Source organism: Gossypium raimondii, chromosome 11 (assembly GCF_025698545.1).
Source record: "Gossypium raimondii isolate GPD5lz chromosome 11, ASM2569854v1, whole genome shotgun sequence".
NCBI classification, from domain to species: Eukaryota; Viridiplantae; Streptophyta; class Magnoliopsida; order Malvales; family Malvaceae; genus Gossypium; species Gossypium raimondii.
In genome coordinates, this window is record NC_068575.1 from 27,701,616 (window position 1) to 27,728,647 (window position 27,032).

The following is a 27,032-nucleotide window of genomic DNA, read 5'->3' on the forward strand; positions in this document are numbered from 1 at the left end:
TGTGTGATGTGGTCCGCACTCAAAGTGCCATGTCACCCCTTTTTAACGTCCTTAACGATTGGGACAAACTGATAACGGATTAAAAACTTTAAGTACTAATTTGATACAAAAAATTCTTTAAAAATCAAAGTAATAATTGAATCAACTTTAGGACAAATAATATATTAACCTTATATTTTATATTATTAGACTAACCATTCAAAATTCTCAGGTTGATTAAAATTTTCTTATATTAGTTAGAGTTAATGGAGAAATTACAAGAAATTTTAAAATACAATTTGAAGTTCTTTTAAAAATTTTACATGGATGTTTATTTTTTTAAAATATGTTTGCAAACATATAATGTTTTAAATCTAAAATCTTGAAAATATAATTTTAAAAGCCCAAGTATTTTTTTAAAATCCCAAATTTTCCATTTTATCATAAAAATTAAAATTAATTCTAAAAATAAAATGATTTTTTTGTAAAAATCCAAAATTTTCCACTAAAACCTAAGTAATTCTCTATAAACTCTCATGTTTTTCCTTTTACTTAAAAATAAAATTAATTATAAGAAAAGAAAAATTAAATTATTTTTAAAATTGATAAAATGATTGACAAAATGAAAATTTTTAAAGTTAGGCGTTGCAAAATAACATTGAATTAATGACGAGTGATCAAAATAAAAATTTATTAAAGATGAATGACTGAAATAAAATAATTGTAAGCGGCAGTGCCTGATTTGCGATTTGTTTTATTTTTAATGTCCAAAATGAAAATTATGAAAATTGGAAGACCACTGTGTAGTATAGCCTTAAACAAGTTACAAATTGTTTTGCAAGTCAAGGTTATTACCGGAAGGCTAAAAAAAAAAATCCAAAATCTCTAAATTCTTTTCTTTGTTTTCTTTCTTTTTTCTTGCAAAATTAAGAAAAGAAAAGAATTCATATGTAAAATAATAGAAAAAATATACATTCTGAATTACTGATGTTGAAATTCCGCTGGAAGAACCATAAAAAAGACATCAGTATCAACTTCAAGAATCAGAGGAGAGAAATTCGAGATTGCTCCTTTTTCTCTCTATAAATTTCTAGGTCTTAAGACTCAGTCTTAATTAATTATTATTATCGAAAACGGCTATTTCCTCTGTTTATTTGCTAATCGACAATGAGCGATCAATCGGAGGAATTGCCTCTCATGGCTCCCCCACCTATCACCGAGCCCAGCGAGATCGACCTCGAGGCCGGTCCAGCCGATCAAATTCAGTGTCGAATTTGCCTCGAAACCGACGGTATGTTCTACTTTTAAACCCTATTTCCTCAAATTTAACTTCCTTTTTTTAAAGAAATTTTAAAAAATTGGTTTCATCGATTGTGCTATGAACCACAATCACTTTGCATATTTTAAACCTTCCTCTCGAAAAAATTCTGGTCCTTTTTTTCCTTCAAAATTCAACTACGTACATCACTCTAGTATAACGGGTTCAATTTTTTCGTTTGGCGACCGAACTGATTGGATTATTAAACGAATTTAGAGAAGATAAAAATAGCAATTTAATTATTTTCAATTCCCTTTTTTTATTTTAAATAATTCCTTCGCAGTAATTTTTTTTGGTCATCCTACACAGTAATGTTTAACAATTATGAAAAAAAGAAAACTTATTTTTTGTTGCTAAGGGTGTTGTTTGAAGGAGATTGTGCTAATAACTAGTTCAATGTGCAATTGTTTACCTCAGGTAGAGATTTTATTGCTCCTTGCAAGTGCAAAGGAACATCAAAATATGTACATCGGGAATGTTTAGATCATTGGCGAGCTGTAAAGGTATAAACATTGATGCCCATTTTCTTCATTTTTGAACAGTGAAATTGGAATGCTTTATACTTTACTTGTACTATGGTTTCACTGGCGTCTGTAGGAGTGCTTTTCTTTACAGCTGTTATTTCATTGCTTGAACTAAATTTCAATGCTAGTGTTGTTGTGTTAGTTTCTGGATGCCAATTGTTCTGATAATCTAGATTCAATTTCTTTCTTCTGCATATGTCTGGTAACAGAGTAAAAAGTTAGACAATCATACAACATGAAAAAAAGATATATACCTGCAACATTAGTCCTTTGTTCAGTAATGGAAACGAAAACTGCGTTTACTTTATATTCCCCCCCCCCCCCCCAAAATGCAAGTTTAGTGAATTTAACTTAAGGGGAGCCTTCTCCTAGTCTTTTCCCCTCAATGTGTGGTTTTAACATTGTGATAATTAATATAACTCTTTCATGGCACAAGCATTGCAGATCTTGTGTGCTGACAACTGGATCACTAATGAAATCACAAAGATAAAAAGTTGGGAACAAATTCCAATTCATGTTAATGTGGTCAGATATCAGCTTCATTCTATATAAAAATTCATTATATTGAATGAGGATTGTGGTTGCAGACTGAATAGCAGTTACTCCCAGCCCAATCTTACAAATGCAGTTGATCTTGATCTTGATCAAGGACAAAGGCATAAAGTATTAAGTGTTTGTCTATTGTGTAAAGTTTAACCTACTAGCAATTTGATACCGGTTACCAATTTGCCTTGATCAAAGACAAAGACAAAGGCATAATGATTTCAGGTTACTTTGATAGCTTCCAATATAGTCCATCTTAAAGTGTCCCTAACAGGAATTTGGAGAACGTTATGCTGTATTGCTTGAAAATTGAAATAACCTCAAGCATAACATGTAACTCCAAACATTGAATAATCAACTCAAAAGTCAAGTATGTTATACTAAAATTTAATAGAATTTTGAGAAATGCAGCTATATTACATTTTCTGAGACACTAATAGCTTTATAAATAGCATAGTAATTGTTGAATATGGTTCGGTTTAGAACAGTTGTTCTTGGATAATCCCTTCGAAAAGATCACAGGAGAAGTTTATAGGTAAATTGTTTGCACGTTTATACAACATTTACAACAATCATTAAAACTTAAACAAGAATTAACCTATGTTACCTTCTTGAAGACTACCTTTACCTAACAGTAGATAGGACAAAGTTGATTAAGTGCTTTGGATATTTTTGGACAAGGTGTATTTGATTAGGCGCTTGCTTGGTGTGCCTAGGCACACTTTTCGTTAAGGTGTTAGGCATTAAAAGAAGCAGTTTGGTTGAAGCTCTCTTTAATTTAATTTGTTTTGAACTTTTCTTTTCACTAGATGTACCTTTAAGAGTGAGAAAGGGATAACATCTAACTTTCTGCTTTTCATTATTTGAGTACACAACAATACACATAAGATCATAAGGAAATCATGTATGTTGACGAACAAGAGAAAAAGAAAATTGTGAATGTTTTATGGATAAAATTGGCCTTTTTTGGAGTTTGTTATCATAATCGCATATCATAAGCATATTTTATATATACACACAGAGGGACACATGAAAACACACATGCATTTGCACCTTACTTCACTTAGGCAAGCACATTTTTTCATCTTAGGCAATGTAAGGATTCTAATGTCTAGAGTGCACCTTGTGCCCTTTACAACACTGGCTGGGTCAGTGTGGTCAAGGGCACTAGGCGCACACAAGGCGCGAAGTCCTCTATATAGCCTGAGGTGCAAGGTGCAAAAAAAAAAAAAAAGAGCTCAAAAGCTCGTCTAAGTAAAGGTGCATACGTATTTATTTTACATTATGGTTGGTCCTTTAGTTACGGAAAAAAACAAACAAAGAATTGTATTATTCTCAAGTCTTCACCATTACATTACAATATTATTAAAATATATACTTCAATCTTTCCTCCAAATGCATATTACAAAAATTATTGAAAAAATTACAATAGAAGAAAATAAAAATAGAGAAGGAGAAAAGAATTAAAGGAAAAAGAAATAATAGAATAGATAGAGAATAAAAACAAATGTTTACCTTTTGCTTGGTAGTGTTGGTATTTGGTTTTGAAGAGAAATGTTCAAGGGAGATTGAAGTTTTGAGTTTTGATGATTTAATGAAGTTTTAACAAAGTTTTGAGAAATCTAGTTGGTTTATAATTGATAAAATTAAAAGAAATAATAGCATTTTGAGTTTTAAAATTAAAAATATATATAAAAAGAAGTTAAAAGTAGGCTTAAGTGAAGGAAATAATGATATTTGAGTTCTCTAAATATAAAATAAAAGGGAAACTTAAAAGTTAACAGTCAGGTGTAGTGGGTATTTTGATTTTGTTTTTTTATTTTTCTTTTTCTATTTAGAGGGTATTTGAATTTTAAAATAACAATAATAATAAAAGAATCTTAAGAATTGGCTCCATTGCTTCACTCAAGCTAGCTTTTTTTCCGCCCATTGTTGAAGTCCAAAGTGCAATGATGTGCAATAAAGTGCACTAGGGCAAGCGCCCACTAAAATAGCTTCGCTTGAGAAGGTTGAAAGCGAAATCTTGATTTCATGGTGCACCTTAGCACCTAGGCGCGCCTATGTGAGTGCCTTAATAACAGTGGGCTGGTTATGCCTGTGACCACACACTCGAATAGAATGATGATCAGTTATCAGGAGGGAATTAGATATCGGCAAAGCTAACATCTGTGTGTGTCTTTAATGGGCATAACACTGCTCTCCTTTTTCCTAGCTACCGTCTCTCATTATGTCTATTTTTTTTCCAGGAAGGGTTTGCATTTGCTCATTGCACAACCTGTAAAGCTCCTTACCATTTGAGAGTTCATGTTGCTGCTGATAGGAAATGGCGAACTTTGAAATTCCGTTTTTTTGTGACGAGAGACATTTTATCCATATTTCTGGCGGTTCAACTAGTATGTAGTCTGTTCTTGATTGTCTGCCATTGTTAGTTTACTTCTATTCTAAGTTTACTTCTATTCTAAATATGTTTCTTATTTATAATGCTTGGATCTTTTGTCAATTGTGTTCAGGTCATTGCTTCACTTGCATATTTGGTCTATCTAATTGATGGTTACCAGCAGTCATGGCTCCGTCTTGCATGGGGTTTTGATAGTGAGCTTAGTTTCTATTACATATGTGGTAAAATCTCAATAACCTGAAGTGATATGTTGTTTGTCTTTAAAATAACAGGATTTGTTAGTTTGCCTTTTGGGTTATTGATTGATAAATAGGATGATAGGAGGAATTTGGCTTATCTAAGTTTGATCACTTATCTGTTTTCAAAATTTATTAATTACTGCAACGGATTGAGCAACTTGAGTATAATTCACAAACTTTCTTATCGCATATTGTTGCTTCCCTTAGAAAAATTTGGAATGCTTTTCCGATAAGTCCCTCAGTTTGAGAAGCAAACTGATACAGTTCCTAACATGCAAATACTAAATGTAACATTGGAAGGGCTTATGTCATGTGGGAGGTTGCTGCATGCAAGATCTGTCTCATGTTAATAGATGGATAATAAGTAGTGCTAAATCCTTGGTTGTGACCTAAATTTCATATATTTGCTGGCAAGTTTATTTGTATTACTGAAGTTTCCTTCTCTATTGAACCCAGCAATAAATGTCTTGTTTCATGCAGCAACTTATGTGTTGAGATCCGTTTTTAACATGGAAGAAACTAATCAATTGAAAATTCTTATGCAGTTAAGACATGGAATTAGTCATTATAAAGTGTAAAAGTTAAATATTGAGATATAGTTTTAGCTACAAGGTTTGACTAAAATCATATAAGGTCCTTAACCAAAATAAGTTGTTAATATTTGTTCTTGGTTAGATCACTTAAAAAAATAAGTTTATTGGTTACCTCCCATGAAGGAAAGGAGCTTTATAGGTTAAATATATCCTCAGTCAAGAAAGAAATCTTTAGAGGTTGAGGTATTTTAACCAAGTAAAGAGGTTATTATAGGTTGAGTATTTGAACCCAGAAAGAATTGGTTATGACATGAAATTAATCAAGCAATTAATCATTATAAAATGTATAGTTAAATATTGAGATATAGTTTTAGCTTAAAGGTTTGACCATAATAATGTGGTTCTTAACCAAAATAAGTTGTTAATATTTGTCCTTGGTTAGATTATCCAACCAAATGAAGAAGTTTATTGGTTGAGTATCTTAATGAAGTGGTGTGGTTTAGGGGAGAAAACAGCAGCAACAGAAAGGATTAGGGTTGAACAAAGAAGTAAAAAAGTTGGAACTCTAGAGAACTTAGGGTTTAAAACAAATCTAATTTCTTTATTATAATTCAAAGATAACAATAATATCATTAATGCTGGCTGTTAATCTTACAATTATTTATATAGCCTTTCTTTCTTGCAAGTAAAGTTATTAGGTTTTCTTGCAAATAAAGTTTATTCCTAGCCCTAGTTTTAAACTCTAAAGATAACTAATAACCCTTGCCGTCCATAATATACCTATTACTTAATACATAAATCTGAAATAATAAAATATTATAAAATAACTAAAAGCTTCTGTGTCATTCTCCCCAGCTTGGAAAACTCGACTCCAGTGAGAAAACTTTCACAACATCAATATAATTTTCTAGATCAGCTCTCTGCAGCTTCTTCTTCATGTAATTGTCCTGATTCATATCAATGGTTGAAAAGCTTCTTCACAAGTAAAAGTTGGAGTATGAGTCTATTTTTCGGGTTTCCTCCTAACTTTACATTCCCAAGCAACTTAATTCGATAGATTTCCTGCTCAAGATTATAAGCTCCTTTAACCACTACAGAACAGTAAACTTTCTGAACTCTTCGACCGTCCCTTTCTTCAACTTTGTCAATATATGCAAGAGGGATCATTAACCTCCAAATTCAGGATGTCAGTTGCACAACAGTCTCCACTCCTTTCCTAATTTCTACTGTTTCGATAAGTAGCAACATAAGTAAATTTCAAGTCAACCACCAAAGAACTAGCTCCAAGATTGTTTAAGTTTTCTGAAGCTTTGGAACTCTTAAAAACAACTACTGTAAAATACCTCTTACATAAAAAGCATTTCTGACCTGTCCAAGGATACACCACTCAAACAAACAACAGATCAATCAATAACCAATATTTCTACAGGAATATCATTAAGAGCAACGCTTCTATTATTTCCATGAGAAGTTCTAGGAGACCCTTTCAAAGAAGGCTCCACCTCAATTCCAGAAAATATTTCAATCATAGTAGGACTTTCTTCTTTGGTTTCAGAATCATTAACAAAAGTCTTCATCTTACCTGCAACAAGTAGGACCGCTCTAGAACTATTACCAATAGTATCAGCTTTTGGATATTCTTTAAAACTAGGCCATAAGTTGGTTTTATCACTCTCTGCAATTTGAGGTATTTCCATTGGACTGGTAAAGTTAGGCTGAACACTAGTCTGTTTAATCACCACCAGAAGCAAGAGTTCCTTGAGAAACATCTTTCTTGTCACCAACACTTCGAGGGCATGTACTATCAACCTCCATTTTACTCTTTGTAATTAAATTTTTATTTGGAATCTGTTTTGAACTGGCAACATTCTCTAAGCCAATATGGGTTTTACACTCGGGTTTAAAAGAATTAGCTCTCTGAACAAAGCTCATAACGACAAGAAGTCTGTTGTTTTCCACACTGTTTTCTAGTTCCTTCGCACCAGCTTCAAAAACATATACCTTTTTTTTCTTTGTTCTTTTGGAACGTCACAAGCTGAAACAGCTTTTTCATGAGATGGTGCACTGATAGTTGATTTAGCATCAAAATTTTCTTGTCTACCTCAAACATTGTCTTGCTTGATATATGAGCAGGAGGGGTATTCCTGCTCTCACATCCACAAGGTTTGCCAACTTTAGTTTTTGTTGAGCAGGTTTCAGAGAAAATTACAGCATTTAGAGTGATAAAACCAACTTATGAGCATGCTTTTTGCAAAGTCTAGTAGTCTGCCCACCTCACGATCCACATAGATACGCTTAGCATTTCTAACCACTCATAAAGGCCATCTATAGTCTTAAAAGTTGTCTTTGTTTCATCAACACTTCTCTATCTATTGTGGTGATAACCACAATATCATTCAACCAAGGTATCCCTACAAGAATATAATCCACATCCATAGTAACAATGTAACATCATGCAAGGAATGATCATCTAGGTCATACCACTCTTTAAAGAATGCTTCCATCTCTTCGACTTTATGTTGGGTTAAGCGATGGTGAAGCTTCTTGTCGGAATGCACGCTAATCTCCTTATCACCACTTAAGGGAACATCTATTTTACTACCTGGTTTGATCTCATTATCATTGTGTTTGATCTTCCTCATCAATTCACCTTCATAGATCTCATGGATCATGTTGAACATATTGAGGCCCTCGAACATGTTGGGATTGAAATACAGGTCAGTCTCACATTGATCCCTAACTTGTTCACATGAGCACTCAAGGCCTTTTGTAGTGAAAATCGTTGGTCAAGTGCATCTGCCATGGCACTAGACTCTTCTTCACCTTATGAACAATCAAGGGCTCTCCCTGAACTGGAAGTACATCTTCAATTTGTTCAGGATATTCATCATAGATAGGTTCTAACATATTATAATCTTGCTCTTCCACATGTATCTTGCCATGAAAACCAGCAACTTCAATATTGATTCCACCCTTGCTTAATCCAAGGGCATACACCAACCGCTCCTCCAATCCACCTCGTACTTCACGATGTGCAGCTCCAACATCATGAAAGGGGCTTTCTTCATCACGAAAACCAGATTTATCAGCAAGACTACCTTCGAGTTTGTCAAACTGGTTGTGGGCACTTTTTGGAATCTCGATTTGGGTTTCTGTTTGTTCCTGTTGCAACCAAACACAATCTGGACGTGATAATTCTTTCATCACACATCGTACTGCAGCCAATTCCGTTTTTCAAAGCAAACCATAATATAAACACTAGGATTTAATTAAGCTCTGATGCCAAAATTGGTGTGGTTTAAGAGAGAAAACAGCAACAATAGAAGAATTAGGGCTGAACAAATGAGTAAGAAAAAGTTGGCACTCAGGAACTTAGGGTTTTAAAAAACCTTTAGTTTCTTTATAATAATTCAAAGAAAAAATGATAATAATAACAAAAATGCTGGCTGTTAAGCTTACAACTATTCATGTAACCAAACACAATCTGGACGTGATAATTCTTTCATCACACATCGTACTGCAGCCAATTCCGTTTTTCAAAGCAAACCATAATATAAACACTAGGATTTAATTAAGCTCTGATGCCAAAATTGGTGTGGTTTAAGAGAGAGAACAGCAACAATAGAAGAATTAGGGCTGAACAAATGAGTAAGAAAAAGTTGGCACTCAGGAACTTAGGGTTTTAAAAAACCTTTAGTTTCTTTATAATAATTCAAAGAAAAAATGATAATAATAACAAAAATGCTGGCTGTTAAGCTTACAACTATTTATGTAACCCTTCTTAGTTGCAAGTAAAGCTATTAGGCTTTCTTGCAAATAAAGTTTATTCTTGGCCCTAATTTTAAATCCTAAAGATAACTAATAACCCTAGCCATCAATAATACATCTAATACTTAATACATAAATCTGAAATAATAAAATATTGTAATATAATTAAAAGCTCCTGTGTCATGAAGGAAAGGAGCTTTATGGGCTGTCTTTCTCAACGAAGGAAGAAAACTTTATAGGTTGAGGTTTTTAAGCAAGTAAAGAGGTTAAGAGGTTTTTACAGGTTGAGTTTTTGAACCTAAAAAGAATTAATTGATTTTCTCAACAAAAGAAAAAGCTTTAGGTTGAGTATTTCAACTAAGAAATAAGATTGATAGGTTAAGTGTCTTAACAAAGAAAAAAAGATTTATCAGTTGAGTTTTTGAAGAAGGAAAGAAGTTTTATCGGTTGAGCTTTTCAAGAAGGGAAGAAGTTTCATAGGTTGATTATCGATTAAGAAAGAAGCTTTATTGATTTGAGTATTTCAACTAGAAATGCCTTGTATATTGAGTATCATAAAAGAATTAAAGTAATGTTTATGAAGGTAATTTAGTAGCAATGAGAAAACTTAATTAGAAAATATGGTTAATTGAACCAAGTAAGATTGTTTACTTATGACGCAACTAAATGGAGTTTTGCTAATTTTATTAGTTATATTCAATGTTGTAGGTTGTTAGGAAGGTTATCTTGATTGATTTGCTTAAGTTGCTAAGTTTGATAGCCTAAGATTTCCATATTAAAAAGATAACAAACCATGAAAGTTTTAAGCTTTAAGAAATTTGATTAACTTTGATTAAGTTCTACTAGTTTGTAAGTTTAAAAGGATTGAACCTTGAAAAGTTTAAGCATTGGTCAAAGTTGAAAGTGAAACCAAAGAGACAGTCTTTCATTTCTCAAACAACGTGTCTCAACAAAAGCTATCTAATAGATTATGTAAGTTGTCCAAGGAGATTGAGAAGTATATTGTCGTTGATAAAGTAGTGTTTCACAAGATTAAGCATGTCTTAAAGAAATAATATTGTAGCTTGAAAACTATAAGCTAACTAGAACAACCTAGAAAACTGAGCTTGAAAACCTGAACTGTCACCATTACTATTGTAGCTTCTTGAACATGACTTGATTTTGTTATACTCAACTGATAGAACTTCTTTCCATAGTTGAAATGCTCAACCTATAAAGTACTTTTCCCTTAATTTAGATATTCAACCTATAAAGCTACATTTCTTGGTTGAATCTTTAACCTATAAAGCTTATTTCCTTGGTTGAGAAACTCACCTATAAAGAGTTTTCATTGATTGAAAACACTGAACATATTTTCCTTGGTTTGAAACTATGATAAAGCTTTCTTCCTTGCTCAACCCATAAAGATTTCTTCTTTTGTCGAGACTCGAGACACTAAACTTATAAGGTTCCCTTGTTTGAAGTACTCGACCCATAAAGCTTCCTCTTTTCGTTAAATAATCTAACCAAGGACAAGAATTAACATATATATATATATATATTGAATTAACTTTATGTTATCTTATAAATGAGAGTATATTTCAACATTTAAATTCACAACTTATAATGAGTAGTTGCTTGATTGATTTCATGTTTTAACCGATTAGAATTTTAATTGTTTAACTTTTTCCATCTTGAAAATGATACTCAACACCTTGTTAAATCATTTGTAGAAATCACAACTTATATTGCTGTGTTGTTTTCATTGTCTTTCATGTTACACTTTGTTATGTTCCAAAATCTTCTCTGTATTTATTTCTTTGAAATTTACCAAATGCTGCTGGGTGAATTGACTAGTTTGCTTGAATAAAACTTTTATTTAACTGGTTTTTATGTATTTTTTACTTATGCAAAATATCCATTATTTCATCTTGGGTATTGCTCTGTTATTGATAGTTTGGTTGTTGAATTCAGGGGCACTGCTTTTTTTTGCTTTGCTGGGGCTATCAGGGTGCTTTATTACATGCTATGATCGACGAGTGCGTAATGATTTGGCTCAGCCTTGTAGAGAATTATGCCTCTGTTGTTGTCAGCCTGGGTATAACTCTACTAATACTTGTAAACTATTATCGGTGTCGAGTTTTACTGTCATTTTGATATATTAGTATTCATTATCATTACTCTGCTAAAACTTTGCCCTTTACGTATTGGTATGTTAAAGTAGAATGAGTTTATTACTTAAACAGGTTGCTGCCCTGATTTATCATCATTTACTTCATCTTCTCTCTCTTTCCCCTGTCCCTCTGTGAAATGTTATGTCTCATAATTGATATAACAGAGTACATTTTATGTTTATCTCTATTGTTACACCTCCAGATATTTTTCATCAAGTTCTTCATAATAGTGTGCCAAATATTTTGCATGTGTTGTACCACTCCCCATCTCTTTTCTGAGTTCTGTGCAATGTGCTATTTACTTGTTCATTGCGTAGAAACTTCTGAGCTTCCTTTGATCTGAAATGAAATTTACACTCAGATTGTCAATTTTCATGTATTTGGAGGCATCAAATGCCTTTTTAACCCCTACTCCCCCCATTTCCTATTTTTTCTTTACTGATATGACGTGCCATTTATCTGTCCATGAAATCATGACAAGGGAATATTAGCAATTGTTATGAAGTTAGCAAATATCTGTTTACTCCTACGATAGGTGTTGGATACAAGTATGCATTCTACATGGGTATGGTTTTTTTACTTTTCATGTGCTTGGAGGGTCCTTGAAGTTTCATATCATCATGCCCATGTCCAAAAAATGCTTTGGACGCAGGTATTCCAAGAAAAATGAAGAGTCAGAGCAACATAAGTTTATTCCAGTTTAACCCTTTCAGAAATATATATACATATATATTAACATCCTCCAACCATGCTTAATGTTCATTGTGCTGCTGTATACATGTTCAGTCAGTTGGAGCACAAATGGATGGCTTTAGCTGATGATGTCTTTAGATGTTCTGTAGCTATTACTGTATCTCTGACACATCTGCACACAGTTTTTCCTCTCTTTGGCACTTGTCATATTGTGCGTCTTTGGGTTTGCTTCCTTTTTTCCTTTTGGCATTGTTATTTATTTATTTATCATGTATCGTCTGCATAGTTTAGAAGAGTCTCTCCTACGTTGCACTTAAAGTTTGCAACATATGTTGGCTGCATTTTTGATCATTCTAGTGATTTACCTAATTCTAAACCATTCTCTTCCTCCTTCCCTTTCCAGTGCTCCTCTCATTGGTTAGTCCTTTTGTTATGGGGTTCCATTGTTATTGCTGCTGAAACTAGGCTGGTGCCACTGGGGGAAATGGAATATAACTAAAAATTATCCGAATAAGTTTTCAGTACTAACGTATACTACGATCTGATTTAGTTTAAAGCAGGTTGTTTTCACTTTTTATTTATTTTGATATACTAAGCTATTTAAGTGGTGCTAATGACGGGGATGAAGTATATAAATTGTTACTAGGGAAATCATTTAACTTCAAATGGTCAGTAAGAAGCTTCAGTATTTGATGGACTGCAGTTGCTTCTTATTTAGTTGATATATTAAGCTATTGAATAGGGTCTATTCATGGGGGTGAAGCACGTAAATGTAATTTACTAATTAATTTATGGGATTATTGGCCTATTAATTAGGTAATCCTAGTCAAATTATTAATCTGTTTATTCTCTTAACTCGTGTAGGATGTGTGCTGACTGCCACTTGCCTGGCACTCTTTGTATGTGGACTGACTGTACTACGTGCTTTGAAAGCTGTGCTAGTGCTGCTACTGAATGTGGTTGCCTAGGAGGTGCTGGTGAAGCAGGGCTGCCATTACTGTTCATAATGGCATTGATTGTGCTCGGACTATTTACGGTGATTGGCATATTTTATAGTGTTCTGGTTGCTACAATGGTTGGGCAAAGGATTTGGCAGCGTCACTATCACATACTCGCAAAAAGAATGCTGACAAAGGTGAGTTGCATTGACATTTCTTCAGTTTTGATTCATGTACTTCTGTATCATTAAGTACAATTCTTTACCGCAATAGGTCAACTAGGTCCAACCAAACTATTTGAGGAAGTTATTTTCTAGGTGCTAGCTTGTAGATGAATAAGCTACCCCTATAAGAAGACATGAAATGGAAAGGACTGAACATTACCACCTTGTCCCTGTTTGTTTTATGGTTAAAAGTTTTTCCATCACCATCTCAGCTTCTATGATGGGATAGGCAAAAAGCTTAACTTAGGTTGTATGTAAGGATTGTCAGGAAATTTGGTGTTAATTGTGGCAATAGATCATATAATCTAGGTTTCTTTCGACATTTAGCTTGTTCACCATTTCATGTGAAATATACCAACAGTGCTTATACGGTCCATCTATGCTGGTTGCATATATACTGTTCATTTTGCAAAACTTAGATGAAGTAGATTCTGAGAGGATGATATTTTCCATTCAAATTTCCTTTTTTTTTTTTAATTGATTCATCAGTTATTTTATAAATTAGCTCCCAAACTTTGTTTCTCTAGAAATGTGCCTTTCTTTTTGTGTGTGTGGAATTGCTGTGTGGTTAACATGATTCGGTTTTGTGTGTACTCTAATAGGAATATGTTGTTGAGGATGTTGATGGAGAAATGAATGGATCTGACTGGTCTCCTCCTCCTCTCCCACCTGAGCATATTCAGCAGCTGAAAACACTTGGCCTTCTATGAGTTCAGAATTATATTGCCATTGACAAAAACAACACAATGTAAAGATGGACTGACTCCCCATTCTCGTAGGTCAGTCTTGACAACAGGCTTGTTATGAATCCACTTATTTCAACAAAAGTGTTTTATGCAGTTATCAAGCTAGAAAAGTTACGAAAGATTGTCAAAATCATTCAGTTAGAAGTCTGTGAATGATATTGTGGAGTTCTTAACACTTTCTTTTGTTTCACCATATTATGGAAATGCTTGCCATTAGTTTCACTTCCATTATATATAACTGACAATATGCAATTATCTCTTCCTGAGATTGGTTCCTTATCTGAATCTATTTTCATCCAAATGAAGCGTTTGTTCGCTGATTTGTTACCTGCGTACACTTTGCTAATGTATTTACCCAAACTTGAATATGCAGCTTTGTATGTTTGCTGATGCCTTTCTCTCTTCTTCGTTTGTGAATATTTACTATCTTCCATACTTGTAATGAGCTTATTATAATATCTACTTAATATGTTATCTTCTGCATAAACCATGTCGCCTGCAGATTTTATGTGCTTTACATACAGATAAACCTGAAAAGCTAAGTACGCGCTTCCATGTTTAGAACATCTGGGTATAAGAAACTCAGCAACTCAACTACTCAACGCATTGACTCGAGAGTTCACTATTCACTTGTTTGAGTCAGGTTTCAGTTGCGTGAACCAAATTGGTTTGGTTTTGTTGAATTTTTGCTGCTTGTACTCGGAGAGGACAATCAAATTTAAGTTCGATACTTTAATGGCATTGTGATCCAAAGCAATTACAATCCTAGTTTGTGCCTGCTTTTGTTGTTATGCACAACATACTCATGCAATGGGATTTTGTATTGAGATTTTATATATACAATTTAATGAAAATTAAAGTTTTGCTTGCATTAATAGTCCTAGACTTCCTAATTTAATAAACGAATAACTACAGTGTCTTGACCAACCACTGGTCCTTGAAAAGAAAGATATTGATAGTGAATTAACAACTATAGGCTGTTTATCAATAGCTATAGCAACTGCCTGCCTACTTCTTGGCAGTATTTAAGCATTGATAGCTACTATGCAGCTGTTCCGTAAATTACATCACCAACCCTCCCCTCTATAAACTCTTCCCCAGATAGCCATATGGAAAGTGAGCCTAATTTGTGGCCTCTCAATACACTAATAACACAAAATCAGAACCTTCCATACCCAAAACAAGGACTTGGCAGTTCCCACGCTACAAAATTATATGTGCGTCTTCCAATCCAAGCAATTTGTTCTAGTTCCAGTGAGCAATTGAAGCCAAAGATATTCAGTTTTCACACGATTGCAAATATAGAAATATATTATAGAAATCAACCAAAATTCACCCAAAAGCAAAAGAACGAAAAAAAAAGTAAGTTACAATAGGTATAAAAATCATTACAATCTGTGTAAACTATTACCGTGTAATGCAGATAACAAGAAGATCATATCGTCATCACTACTCTCATCATAATCCACCTGCCTGTGATAATTAGCCACAATCTCATCTGGCAAAACTTTGGTCCTACAAAGTGGACAAGTCACCCAATACTGTTGTTGAAGCCATTAATCCAAGCAGTCCTTGTGGAAACTGTACTTGCATTTCAATTTCCTCACTTTCTCACCTTCTTCAAGCTCTGCTAAACACACTGTACACTGCTCCACTTGCGTCGGCCGTGACGACCTTCTCGAGTAACGAATTGTTGGGTTCATTTCTTCGATGAGTTTCAGGTACTGCGCCGTTATAATCAGGCGTGTCTCAAGAGTCACAAACGCCGCCGGTGATGGGTCTCATAAGGATTTCAACTTCAAGGCGCAAGAGGGTGAAGAAGACTATGGTCATGGTGTAGTGGTTTAAACATGTTATCACGAATTAATTAAATAGGTTGTATTTTTATTGAATTTCCATATAAAATTTAAAACTAAACTTGTTACCACGAATTAATTAAATATCAATTTAGTTAAAAATAATAAAATAATTTTCTCATATTATAAATTAATAAATGTTATTTTAAGAATATTTTATTTTTTACTTTTTATATAAAACATATAAAAATCAATTTAAATAACATATTAAAACTTAAACACAAGTCAAAATGATTTTTAAAATTTTAAGTTTATCAATTCAACTTACTACTCATTTGTTTTTGATATAATTTTTTTATAAATATATTTATTATACATTATTTTTCGCTCGAGTATCATAGTTTAATAATTATGATGGTGACTTCGTTCCATAGGCACATGCTACATTATTACATTGTCATAGATGGATATAAATGTGTTATCTTTTTTATATAACTTATGTATGATACAGTTAAATTCTATTATTTGATTCGGTTATTTTCGGTTCCTGGATTATTAGAAATTTGAAAATTTTAGTCCTTCTTAAATAATATTATTAAGTTTATTAATCTTTATTTTTTCAAAATTTGATGTATTAAATATATTATCATATGTATAATGTTATATCACTTGTTATTTTCATATATTATTCATAAAAATTAATTGATAGATTTGACGACTATCGTTTACAATAAGATTGAAATTTCAAAAATTAAAAAAATATAGCTATTAAGAATGATCTAGTTGGAGAACATAAACTAATCTATAACTTTAAGCATATCGCAAGACTAATAACATAAGTTATCCAAACATATTTAAATGCGACCATTGGTAAGGACTAAAATTAATCAAATTAAAGTACAAGTACGAAATCCATAAGTCACGCAAAGTACATAATCTAACAGCTGAATTTGACATATCTATACTATTTGTAAAACCCTTTACTGAGCTGGTGTTACCCATCACTCGGGTCTCAATTCAATTAGGAAATTACTTTATTATCTGAGGATACTTTAGTCATTTTATTTTAACAAAAACCGATAAAAATATGCATATAGTGATATTTGACCTCATGTAAATTGAACTGATAAAATATTAAATTTACCACTCAACTAAAGCTTCATTTTAATATAATTTATACATATTTTTAACATGTACAATTTATTATTTCCATTAGTTGTATATCTACAAAACCACGATAAATAATTGTAGAACATTTAGTATTGTTAATCTTATGTATTTATGTGTTTAAATTTCATTTACTCACAATTTAATCTATTTTTTATTCTAGTATGGTGCATATTTTATGCGTTATTATGATTAATTAGTTTCAAACCATGCATTTCATTATTTATTGTATGTTAATTTTAAAACACATTTGTATTCTAAATTTGTGATTTTCATACGCATATATCGTGTGATAGGATTTTAGTATCTTAATATAACTTTTCACTCTGTTGACGTGTCTCTAGTACAATTATATGAGAAATTTTTAAATTAATTGAATATTTTTTTCATTTAGTAATCATTCACTCTTTTTAAATTCGAGTAAATAAATTACTACCATTGAGGAAGAGAATTGATAGTGAATAAAGTTAATTTCTTTTTATATTAGCAACATAAAATGAATTTCAAAATAATTGTCTTAAAACTATCAAAATAAAGATTTAGTTTTCTCATTGCTTCTATTGACACAATATTCTATCATTAATTCACAACAAGAGGTTCCTATCTTGTACACATTTCGTTTCTTTGAACCCCTGCAAAGAAACATAAACATGGTTAGTGGCTTTAGAAGTAATTACCAATTGGTTTTTTGATCTTCCACTAAACAAGTTTCAATAACTAATAGTTCATTATCTTTCCCTTCCGAGACAAGGTAATCCTTGTACTCTTTGTAGCCAACTCTAAGTGCCAGATTATTGCAAAAGAAGCTTTTGGACTTCAAGATGTCCTTGGGCTTCACTCCCTTCTTACTATTTTATTTGGGAAAAATCGAATTTTTACCCATGTTCTTTCCCTTAACTTATTTTTTTCTTCCGTTTTAAGGATAATATGATTGCCAAGTTGGCTTCTGGTTTGGTTTGGATTGGTTGCCTACCATTCAACACCAATTTATAAAATTGCAACTTTTCATGAGCTATGTAAGGTTAAGTTGTTTGTTTCCTAAGTTGTAAGTAGCCCTAAAGTTTGCAAAGTATTTAGACATGGTTTTGAATACCATTTCAATTTTTGTATTATAGTTTAGCTCAACCCCATTGTTCTCCACTTCTGCAAAGAATCTTGTAACATCCCTTACCCGGACCGGTCGTAGGACCCAAGTCTCAAGATGCTACTATAGTTATCGGAATAGTCACACACAATTTACAACATTTAATCAAATTTAAATGAACAGATTATTCCAAACACAAGTATAATAGAAATTATGAGTATTTCAGGGACTAAATCGAGCTTCCAATCATTAATAGATTCGAGCATGAATAAGGACCAATTTGTAAATTTTAAAAACTTTGGAATTAGGTATCGATACATAGTAACTGGTATTAATACTCCCATCAAGAAGTATCGATACTAAATATGGTATCGATACCGTTTTGGCAATATGCCAAATTTGGAAATTTCGAAAAAAACCATTTTTATCGATACCTTTAAAAATTATCATTCCTTAACGAATAAGTATCGATGATTTTATAGGTATCGATATCAATTTGCCAATTTGTCCATTTTAAAAACTATTCATTTTGTAAAGTACTGATACCTTGGTCCCTAGTATCGATACTTTTACCAAGATGGCTAAAACTCATAAGTTTGAAAACATATTTCATGCTCAAACCAAATTCTAATCAAAAGATGGCTTAGACATTGTCACGCCCCAAAATTTAGGGGGTTAATTGAAATAAATAACCAAGAAATTGAATAGGCTTGATGGTTAAGTACCACTCCTATATCCTAGAGGTCTTAGGGTCAAGCCACTCCTATCCCATTTCCTTTTCTTTTATTTTCAACAAACTAGGATGAAAACCGCACTAAAGCAAGTATTGTTAGGAGTAAAAATTTAAAAAGTGGTTTCGAGGCCACAAATATGACTAGTAAAATTTTTATTTTATTTTATATGGGATGTTAGTAAGGTCTTATTAAAATTTCGTTAAGAAATTTTGATTTTTGCATGATTAACTAAGTAAAAAGGACTAAATTGTAAAAAGGGTAAAAATGAGTTCTATTAGCTAAAGGGGTTAAATGACTTTGGAAATGAAAGTTAGTTGTCTTGAATGGTAATTATACCATACATGTTGATAGTGGATGTACATGGATAGGTTATAATGTAATTATGATAGTTTTTAAAGGTTAATTTAGTAAATAAAAGAAAATTTAATAACAAAAGATGAACCAAATGTTGTCATCTTCATCTTTTTGTTATTTGAAACCCTAAAATAGCCATTGGAAAAGATAAGCATTCGACAACCTTAACTTCTAGTGCATGGTATATTTTTGAACCCCGTTTTTAATGATTTTTATGTTTTAGGGATCGTTGTAGCTTAATCTAACTAGCCTAGAGACAAATTTGCAAAACTGTTAAAGATATAGGGTTTTACTATGAAAGTTCTTCCATGATTCTTGAATTTTGATGGTAGATTGAGTTTTTTTGGATGAATAAACAGGTTTTGTAAATTGATTTTTGATGAAAATGTTATTAAGGACTTATTTGTAAAAGTATTAAAATTCGTGGTGAAATTGTGAAAGAATAATTTATATGGGTTGATATGGGTCCTTAAAGAATTTGGCCAATATGGATTACGGATGAACATGTTTAGATTTGAAATTATGAGCTTAAGAACTAAATTGTAAAAAATTAAAATGTTAGGGGCAAAATTATAATTATGTATAAATGTGAATTATGGTTTAAATTGAATGTTGGGACTGATTGAAATACCTAATTGAATATAATTTTTTATTTAGATCAAGATAAGTCTCAACCGGATCTAAATCGAGGAAAGGTGAAAATCACGGATTAGCTCGATTGCATTTCTACGCTCTAGTTGTCAATGTAAGTTCATAGTATTCCAATATGTAAATGAATTTCTACTTGTATAATTTTACATTATAGTTATGTAATTAAATGCTTATAGTTAATTATTCCCTAAATTTTGTAACACCCTAAACCCGGCCTAAACATTAGGGCCGAATCTGATGATGTCACGTTGTAACACCCCTTACCCGTATTCTCTGTTTGGAATAGGTACGAGGCATTACCGAATAAATACACTTATAAACATATTAAACCGAGTTATAAAATTTCATCCAAATTAAAAACTTTCAAATTATTATCTTCGAGTCGCTAATTAAGGTTTACGAGGCCCAATACATACCTATTCATATGCTCAATATATCCGTTAAATCAATCCGATATTGAAGAATCCACTTTAAGTCAGAATCAATATTAATCACAATCATAAATCTTTTCATGTTATTTTCATATATCACTAACTAAACTTTAAATGTCAATTTACGAATATGTAATTCACTAACACATTCTGGTATACACAATGTTTAATTGATGAAATCATTTAATTGAGCTAAATTTCATATTCACTCCAAATTTTCTTCTATATCCATAAATGCTTTCACTTACCATTTACCTAACCAATTTCTCGAACCAAGCTATCACACAACAATAATACATCACCTGTGCTTCATGAATTCAATGTTCGAATCTTATCACCATCAAATCCATGTCATTCGAATACTTAAAGTTTATTCAAGCATATATTATTACGTTTCATATACCAAGCATATGTCAAAATTACAAATACGTAATGAAATCATTTATCATTTATTTGACTCGCAAATTAATCTCAAAGTTCATAACATTCCATTACTTAAGATATGCCATAAAACACTCATTTAACATAAATTAGCACTATGACCGAATTTTCAGTATGCTATTTATTCCCCTTTTTCCGAATCACATAGCAAAATATTACAAATATGTATATATTTGAATACTATAATCATGCATCAACTTACCAACATGAGTTAATTCATGAGCCACTCATGACATTATTTCATGCCAAATATACCACACGCATATGCTATGAAACTTTATTTTCTCTCATGAGCTTACCATGACCAGTAATGCACCAATATAAGAACCACTCCTATTTCAACATTTATCGATTATAATCAGACATTTAACCAATTATACACAATTCATTCATATACTTTATTGTCCTCCTCCTCTTCTCCATCCCACATTCTTTATGTATATAACATGCTTAAATAGCATTATACATAATTTCACTATTCACTTATATTTAAATTCAAAGCTGTCTAGTCGAGTTATAGTCACTAAATTATTTTTATCCAGAGCTACAGAGCTCTAAATTAAGTTCTGTTATTTTTCCCCAAAACTAGACTCATATATCATCTTACCATAAAATTTTCAGAATTTTTGTCTTAGCCAATTAGTACGGTTTGTTCTTTAAAGTCACCCCTATTTCACTGCTTAACATCTCTGCCCTCTCTTCACTAAAAATAAATTATCTCATTGTACAGAATTCAGATGATATTTCCATTTATTTCTTTTCAAAATATTCTCATTAAGGATTATAAGAATATAAATTATAACTCATTATTATTTTTTCACAATTTTTAATTATTTTCCAAAGTCAGAATAGGGGATTCAAATCTTTCCGCTCCTTCCTCACTAAAATTCAAATATCTCAAAATATATAACTCTTTTACTTGATCTATTTCTTTTATGTAAAATATACTCATTAAGCTTTCATTTCATATCTCATTCACTCTCTAATTCAATTTCCACCATTTTTGGTGATTTTTAAAAGTCACACTATTGTTGCTGTCCAAAACTTTTTTGTTGCTAATTTTACTTTTTCATAATTTCACTTTTTCACTTTCAATCATTATTCAATTCAATTCCACACATATATTCATCATTAAATCACACTTAATCGTTACATGATCTCATGTATTTTCACTTAGTCAATGTTTCGATGAACACTTCGGAATAGTAACAGATACACGCTAGATTCAGCACACAGCAACCACCCTTTGTAATCAATGATATCCGGTGGGATCAGCACATAGCAACCACTTAATAATTAATGATACCGATTCACATAATAGCCTGCGCATAGTACTACACATGTGACCATCACTATCCAATACATGTAGTAGCCTGCACATAGTACTACACACGTGATCGAAGCTATCCGGTACGCATAGTAACCTGCACATAGTGCTGCACATGCGACCTATCATTCTAGTACACGTAGTAGCCTGCACATAATACTACACACGTGACCATCACTTTCACTTTCTCATAGTGGCCTACACACAGTCCATGCCACACATGCGATCATTTTTGTCACTTCATTCGTATCCCTTATTATTCCGAATGTTCAATTGGGAAATTTCTCACTTTTTCTCATTTTTTTCTTTTTCACTAATCAAAGTCAATTTCTTGTCTTTCTTGACTTATAATAACACATTTAACTTATTTAACACTCACATTATTCAATCCAGTCCAAAAATCACATTTTGGAAAAATTAAATTTTTTCCCTTAAGGTTTCACAAAATTACGATTTTGCCCCTAGGCTCAGAAATTAAACTTTATTCCCTTTTCTTATGTTTTATGAAATGCTGAACATTTTCCCTTCTATGACAACATCAAATTCTCACTCTAGCACTTACTTATGAACATTAGGTATTTTTACCGATTATATCAATTTACTTGTTTTCACATAAAATCGGCTAGAAAAAGTTATTTAACATAATTTCAAGGTTCATATTCTACCATAAAACAGCACAATAAACATATTTCACCTATGGGTATTTTTCCAAATATGAACCCTTGATTAAATTATTGCTAGAATAAGCTAAATCAAGTTACCGGGACTCTAAAAACGTAAAAAAACATTAAAAAAGGGGGTTGGGATCACTTACCATGGAGCTTGGAAGCTTGAAAACCCTAAATATGGCTTCCCCCTTTCTGATTTTGTTCACCATGGAAAAGATGGACAGATTTTTTGCTATTTTGGCCTTTTTAATTCTTTTAATTACTAAATGACCAAAATGCCCCCAACTTAAAAATTTCCTATTTCACTTATCTCTTGTCCATTTTTGTCCAACAAGTTAACCAATGGTCTAATTACCATTTAAGGACCTCCAATTTAAAATTTCATAACAATTGGACAGTTCTAACATGTAGAACTCAACTTTTGCACTTTTTACAATTTAGTCCTTTTGACTAATCCCAAACGTCAAAATTTTCGAACTAAATTTTCACGAAATCATTTTGTGAAATCGTAGACCATAAAAATATAATGAAAATAAATTTTTTTTCTTGTCAAATTTGTGGTCCCGAAACCACTATTCCGACTAGCCCAAAATTCGGGCTGTTACAACTCTCCCCCCTTTAGGGATTTTCGTCCACGAAAATCTTACCAGATAGTAGATTAATGATTTGCTTCCACAGAGTACATTTCAAATTCACACATGGTTTTGGACTTTCATATCTTTTATAGATAATCACATAAATTCATAAGAAAATCAGGATAGCGATATTTCAGCATCTGAAGCTACACAAAGTATCGAAAAATTACAATCCATATAGAATGATATCCATTCCTATGATAAAAGAAAATGTCTAGAAAGATCAATGTCACTCATAATTAATGGAATCCAAAGTAACAGAAGCAATATAATCTTCACGTATATTCAATAGAACAATAACCAGTAGAAACAAAATATTAGCCTCACTCAGACTTTACTGTCGATTTTCATATTCACAAAAGGGAATAAATACAAAAAAAAACATGGCAATGTCGAACATAACCCAAACAAACCAATAATTCTTTCATCTATTAATATGTTTAGCTAATGTTTTCATACAATAAGAATTCTTTTTGAAACTAAACAGTCACATATACTTCTGAGGATAGTTGTACACACAGAATGTTTAAAAGGAATCATAGTAATTACCCCATTATAGCTACTGTACTCAGCTATTAATACAATACAAACATTACTCAATTGTCTAATTCTGTCATCAGAATTTTCACATTATCTCTTTACTAACAGAAATCGATCCAGAAAAACTTTCAGTTAATTCTTTCTTTAAAGAACATACCTGAATAAATCATTTAATCGGATTTAACTTCTTTTGCGACAGTAACTTTGCATAATCTGAGTAGTTTTTAGAACTATCCAATATCTCTCTTTTTATATTGTCTTCATTTGCTAATTCATTCACTTTTTCGACCACATTATTAATCTTCTGTACACAAACTTCTGTAACACTACACTCGTAAGCTTATTCAACCAACATCTTACAAATTTCATTGTAACATTTTACTGATATGGGGGGTGAATGTAGTAAAGCCTCAAATTTATCTTACACATAAATGCACATGACACATACTATCACAAATAGCCAATTCATTACTAATTTCACATTCTCAAAGCATTTAATAAACATTTGCTTTTAATCACTTTTGTTCTCAACACATAATTCATATGCCAACTCAAATCACTAATTCACGATTGAAATTTCTATATAGCATCATAATCCAAATATCATAACTCATGTGCTCATATAATTATAACATTTATCAATAACAAAATGTTATACTCTTTGATCCATGCCTTTATGAGTTTCAACTCATAATCAATACATTTTCACTCAAATATTTAAGTGTTTATTTCTATACTGTCAGAATTAATTCAGTTGAAAAACATATCTGTCTCATCAAGATAATTTTCGTCATAAAACAATACTGATGAGGGGGTGATGGTGAGGACATAAAACTTTTAACTTACTCTCATAGATACATACACATATATATATATGACTTTGCATTCATCATCAATGTAATACCATCATAACCACGTAGTTCATTCCAAACAATTTAACACATCTATTTATTTTGAATATTTTCTGTCACCCACAATTTCACACAATGAATTTACTTACTCGAGCTCAATATTAATATCTATTTAAATTCTAATACTTAGTTTCTATTTTACTTACCGACATTTATTCAATTAGAGAACGTCTTACAGAATTGTGTACTTCATTTTCTCTATGCCATAGTCCAACTATGGTCTTACACATATTTACATATTGATGCCATAGCCCAGCTATGGTCTTACACAGTAGCACATATCACATCGATGCCATATCCCAGATATGGTCTTATACGGAAATCACATATCACATGTTGCCATGGTCCAACCATGGTCTTTTTCGTTAATTCATCACATATCACTGAACGGAAGTACTATTCTTGTGTTCTACTCAATTTAATCTTCCAATTCAATATTCATACTATTATAATATTCATGGTTTAATAGTAAAGACATAAAACAAAATATCTTATTATCTTTAACTTAACAATTAAACATAAGATTCTACCATATGCACGCATCGATTTCAATTATTCTAACAGATATACATAAACACACATTCCATCTATTTAAGTAAATTAAACACCATATTCACTTAATCAAATATATTGAGCACATAGCATCATATAATCACCAACATACTTATATGAGCTTATCCCAATATAAGCTTTTTTAACTTATGATTATCTCTTTTCATACTTTCGAAATATAGAATTTTTTTCATTCCGACTATCTATCTTCATACTCATAAGTGTACCGAATTTATTCTCTTAGCTGAGGACATGCTTAACATATAACTCAAATCACATCTCGATAATTCAATTCACTTTAATAAAACAACCTTATTGATTTCAACTATCAAACACAAACATATCAAGATACTATTTTCTTTATGCTGAGGATACAACTCAAACACACAATCTTTCAACATTCTTTTAGCCTGCAAACCAAAGATCCTTTAACCGTATTAGTTTAAGGAAACGGATATTTTGATTGAACTCATTAACTTTAATCAAATTTACCTGAGGAAAAATTCAATCATATAATTTTAAATTTATTCTTTCATTATTTATACCTTTCTAAATTTCGTTTCTTCATAAACACATTTCAATTACCTCAATATAAATTTTCAACATTGTTGAAAGTAGCTCGATTAGAAGTCATCTCTGTCTTAACAGAACAATTTCCTTCGAGCCAGAATATATTACACTATTACGAGTAATAATATGACATATATAGCTAAACTCACATACGCTATGTTAGTCCGAGAACTAACAAACCATAGCTCTGATACCACTAAATGTAACACCCCAAACTCGGCCTAAACATTAGGGCCGAATCTTGTGATGTCACATTGTAACACCCCTTACCCGTATTCTACGCTGGAATAGGGTACGGGGCATTACCAGAATAAATACACTTATAAACATATTAAACCGAGTTATAAAATTTCATCCAAATTAAAAAATTCCAAATTATTATCTTCGAGTCGCTAATTATGGTTTACGAGGCCCAATACATACCTATTCATATGCTCAATATATCCGTTAAATCAATCCAATATTGAAGAATCCACTTTAAGTTAGAATCAATATTAATCACAATCATAAATCTTTTCATGTTATTTTCAAATAACACTAACTGAACTTTGAATGTCAGTTTACGAATATGTAATTCACTAACACATTCTGGTACACACAATATTTAATTGATGAAATCATTTAATTGAGCTAAATTTCATATTCACTCCAAATTTTCTTCTATATCCATAAATGCTTTCACTTACCATTTACCTAACCAATTTCTCGAACCAAGCTATCACACAACAATAATACATCACCTATGCTTCATAAATTCAATGTTCGAATCTTATCACCATCAAATCCATGTCATTCGAATACTTAAAGTTTATTCAAGCATATATTTTTACGTTTCATATACCAAGCATATGTCAAAATTACAAATACGTAATCAATTCATTTATCATTTATTTGACTAGCAAATTAATCTCAAAATTCATAACATTCCATTACTTAAGATATGCCATAAAACACTCCTTTAACATAAACTAGCACAATGGCCGAATTTTCAGTATGCTATTTATTCCCTTTTTTCCGAATCACATAGCAAAATATTACAAATATGTATATATTTGAATACTATAATCATGCATCAACTTACCAACATGAGTTAATTCATGAGCCACTCATGACAT

General features: G+C 31.7%; 1 protein-coding gene and 1 long non-coding RNA gene across 2 annotated transcripts; one reads left to right on the forward strand and one right to left on the reverse strand.

Annotated features, from left to right (window-relative positions):
• Positions 1–833: 833 nt before the first annotated feature.
• LOC105804268 (uncharacterized) lies at positions 834–14,376 on the forward strand. The gene is made up of 7 exons (XM_012636792.2): positions 834–1,270; positions 1,715–1,800; positions 4,611–4,757; positions 4,875–4,983; positions 11,256–11,379; positions 13,013–13,283; positions 13,913–14,376. Exons 1-7 carry the CDS (start codon positions 1,147–1,149, stop codon positions 14,018–14,020), a joined length of 969 nt encoding a protein of 322 aa, XP_012492246.1. The 5' UTR covers positions 834–1,146; the 3' UTR covers positions 14,021–14,376.
• Positions 14,377–14,971: 595 nt separating this feature from the next.
• On the reverse strand, positions 14,972–15,979 carry LOC105804269 (uncharacterized). The gene is made up of 2 exons (XR_001136838.2): positions 15,468–15,979; positions 14,972–15,301 (listed from the first exon to the last, which is right to left on the reverse strand). It is a non-coding gene; the product is annotated as an uncharacterized LOC105804269 (long non-coding RNA).
• Between the last annotated feature and the right edge of the window lie 11,053 nt (positions 15,980–27,032).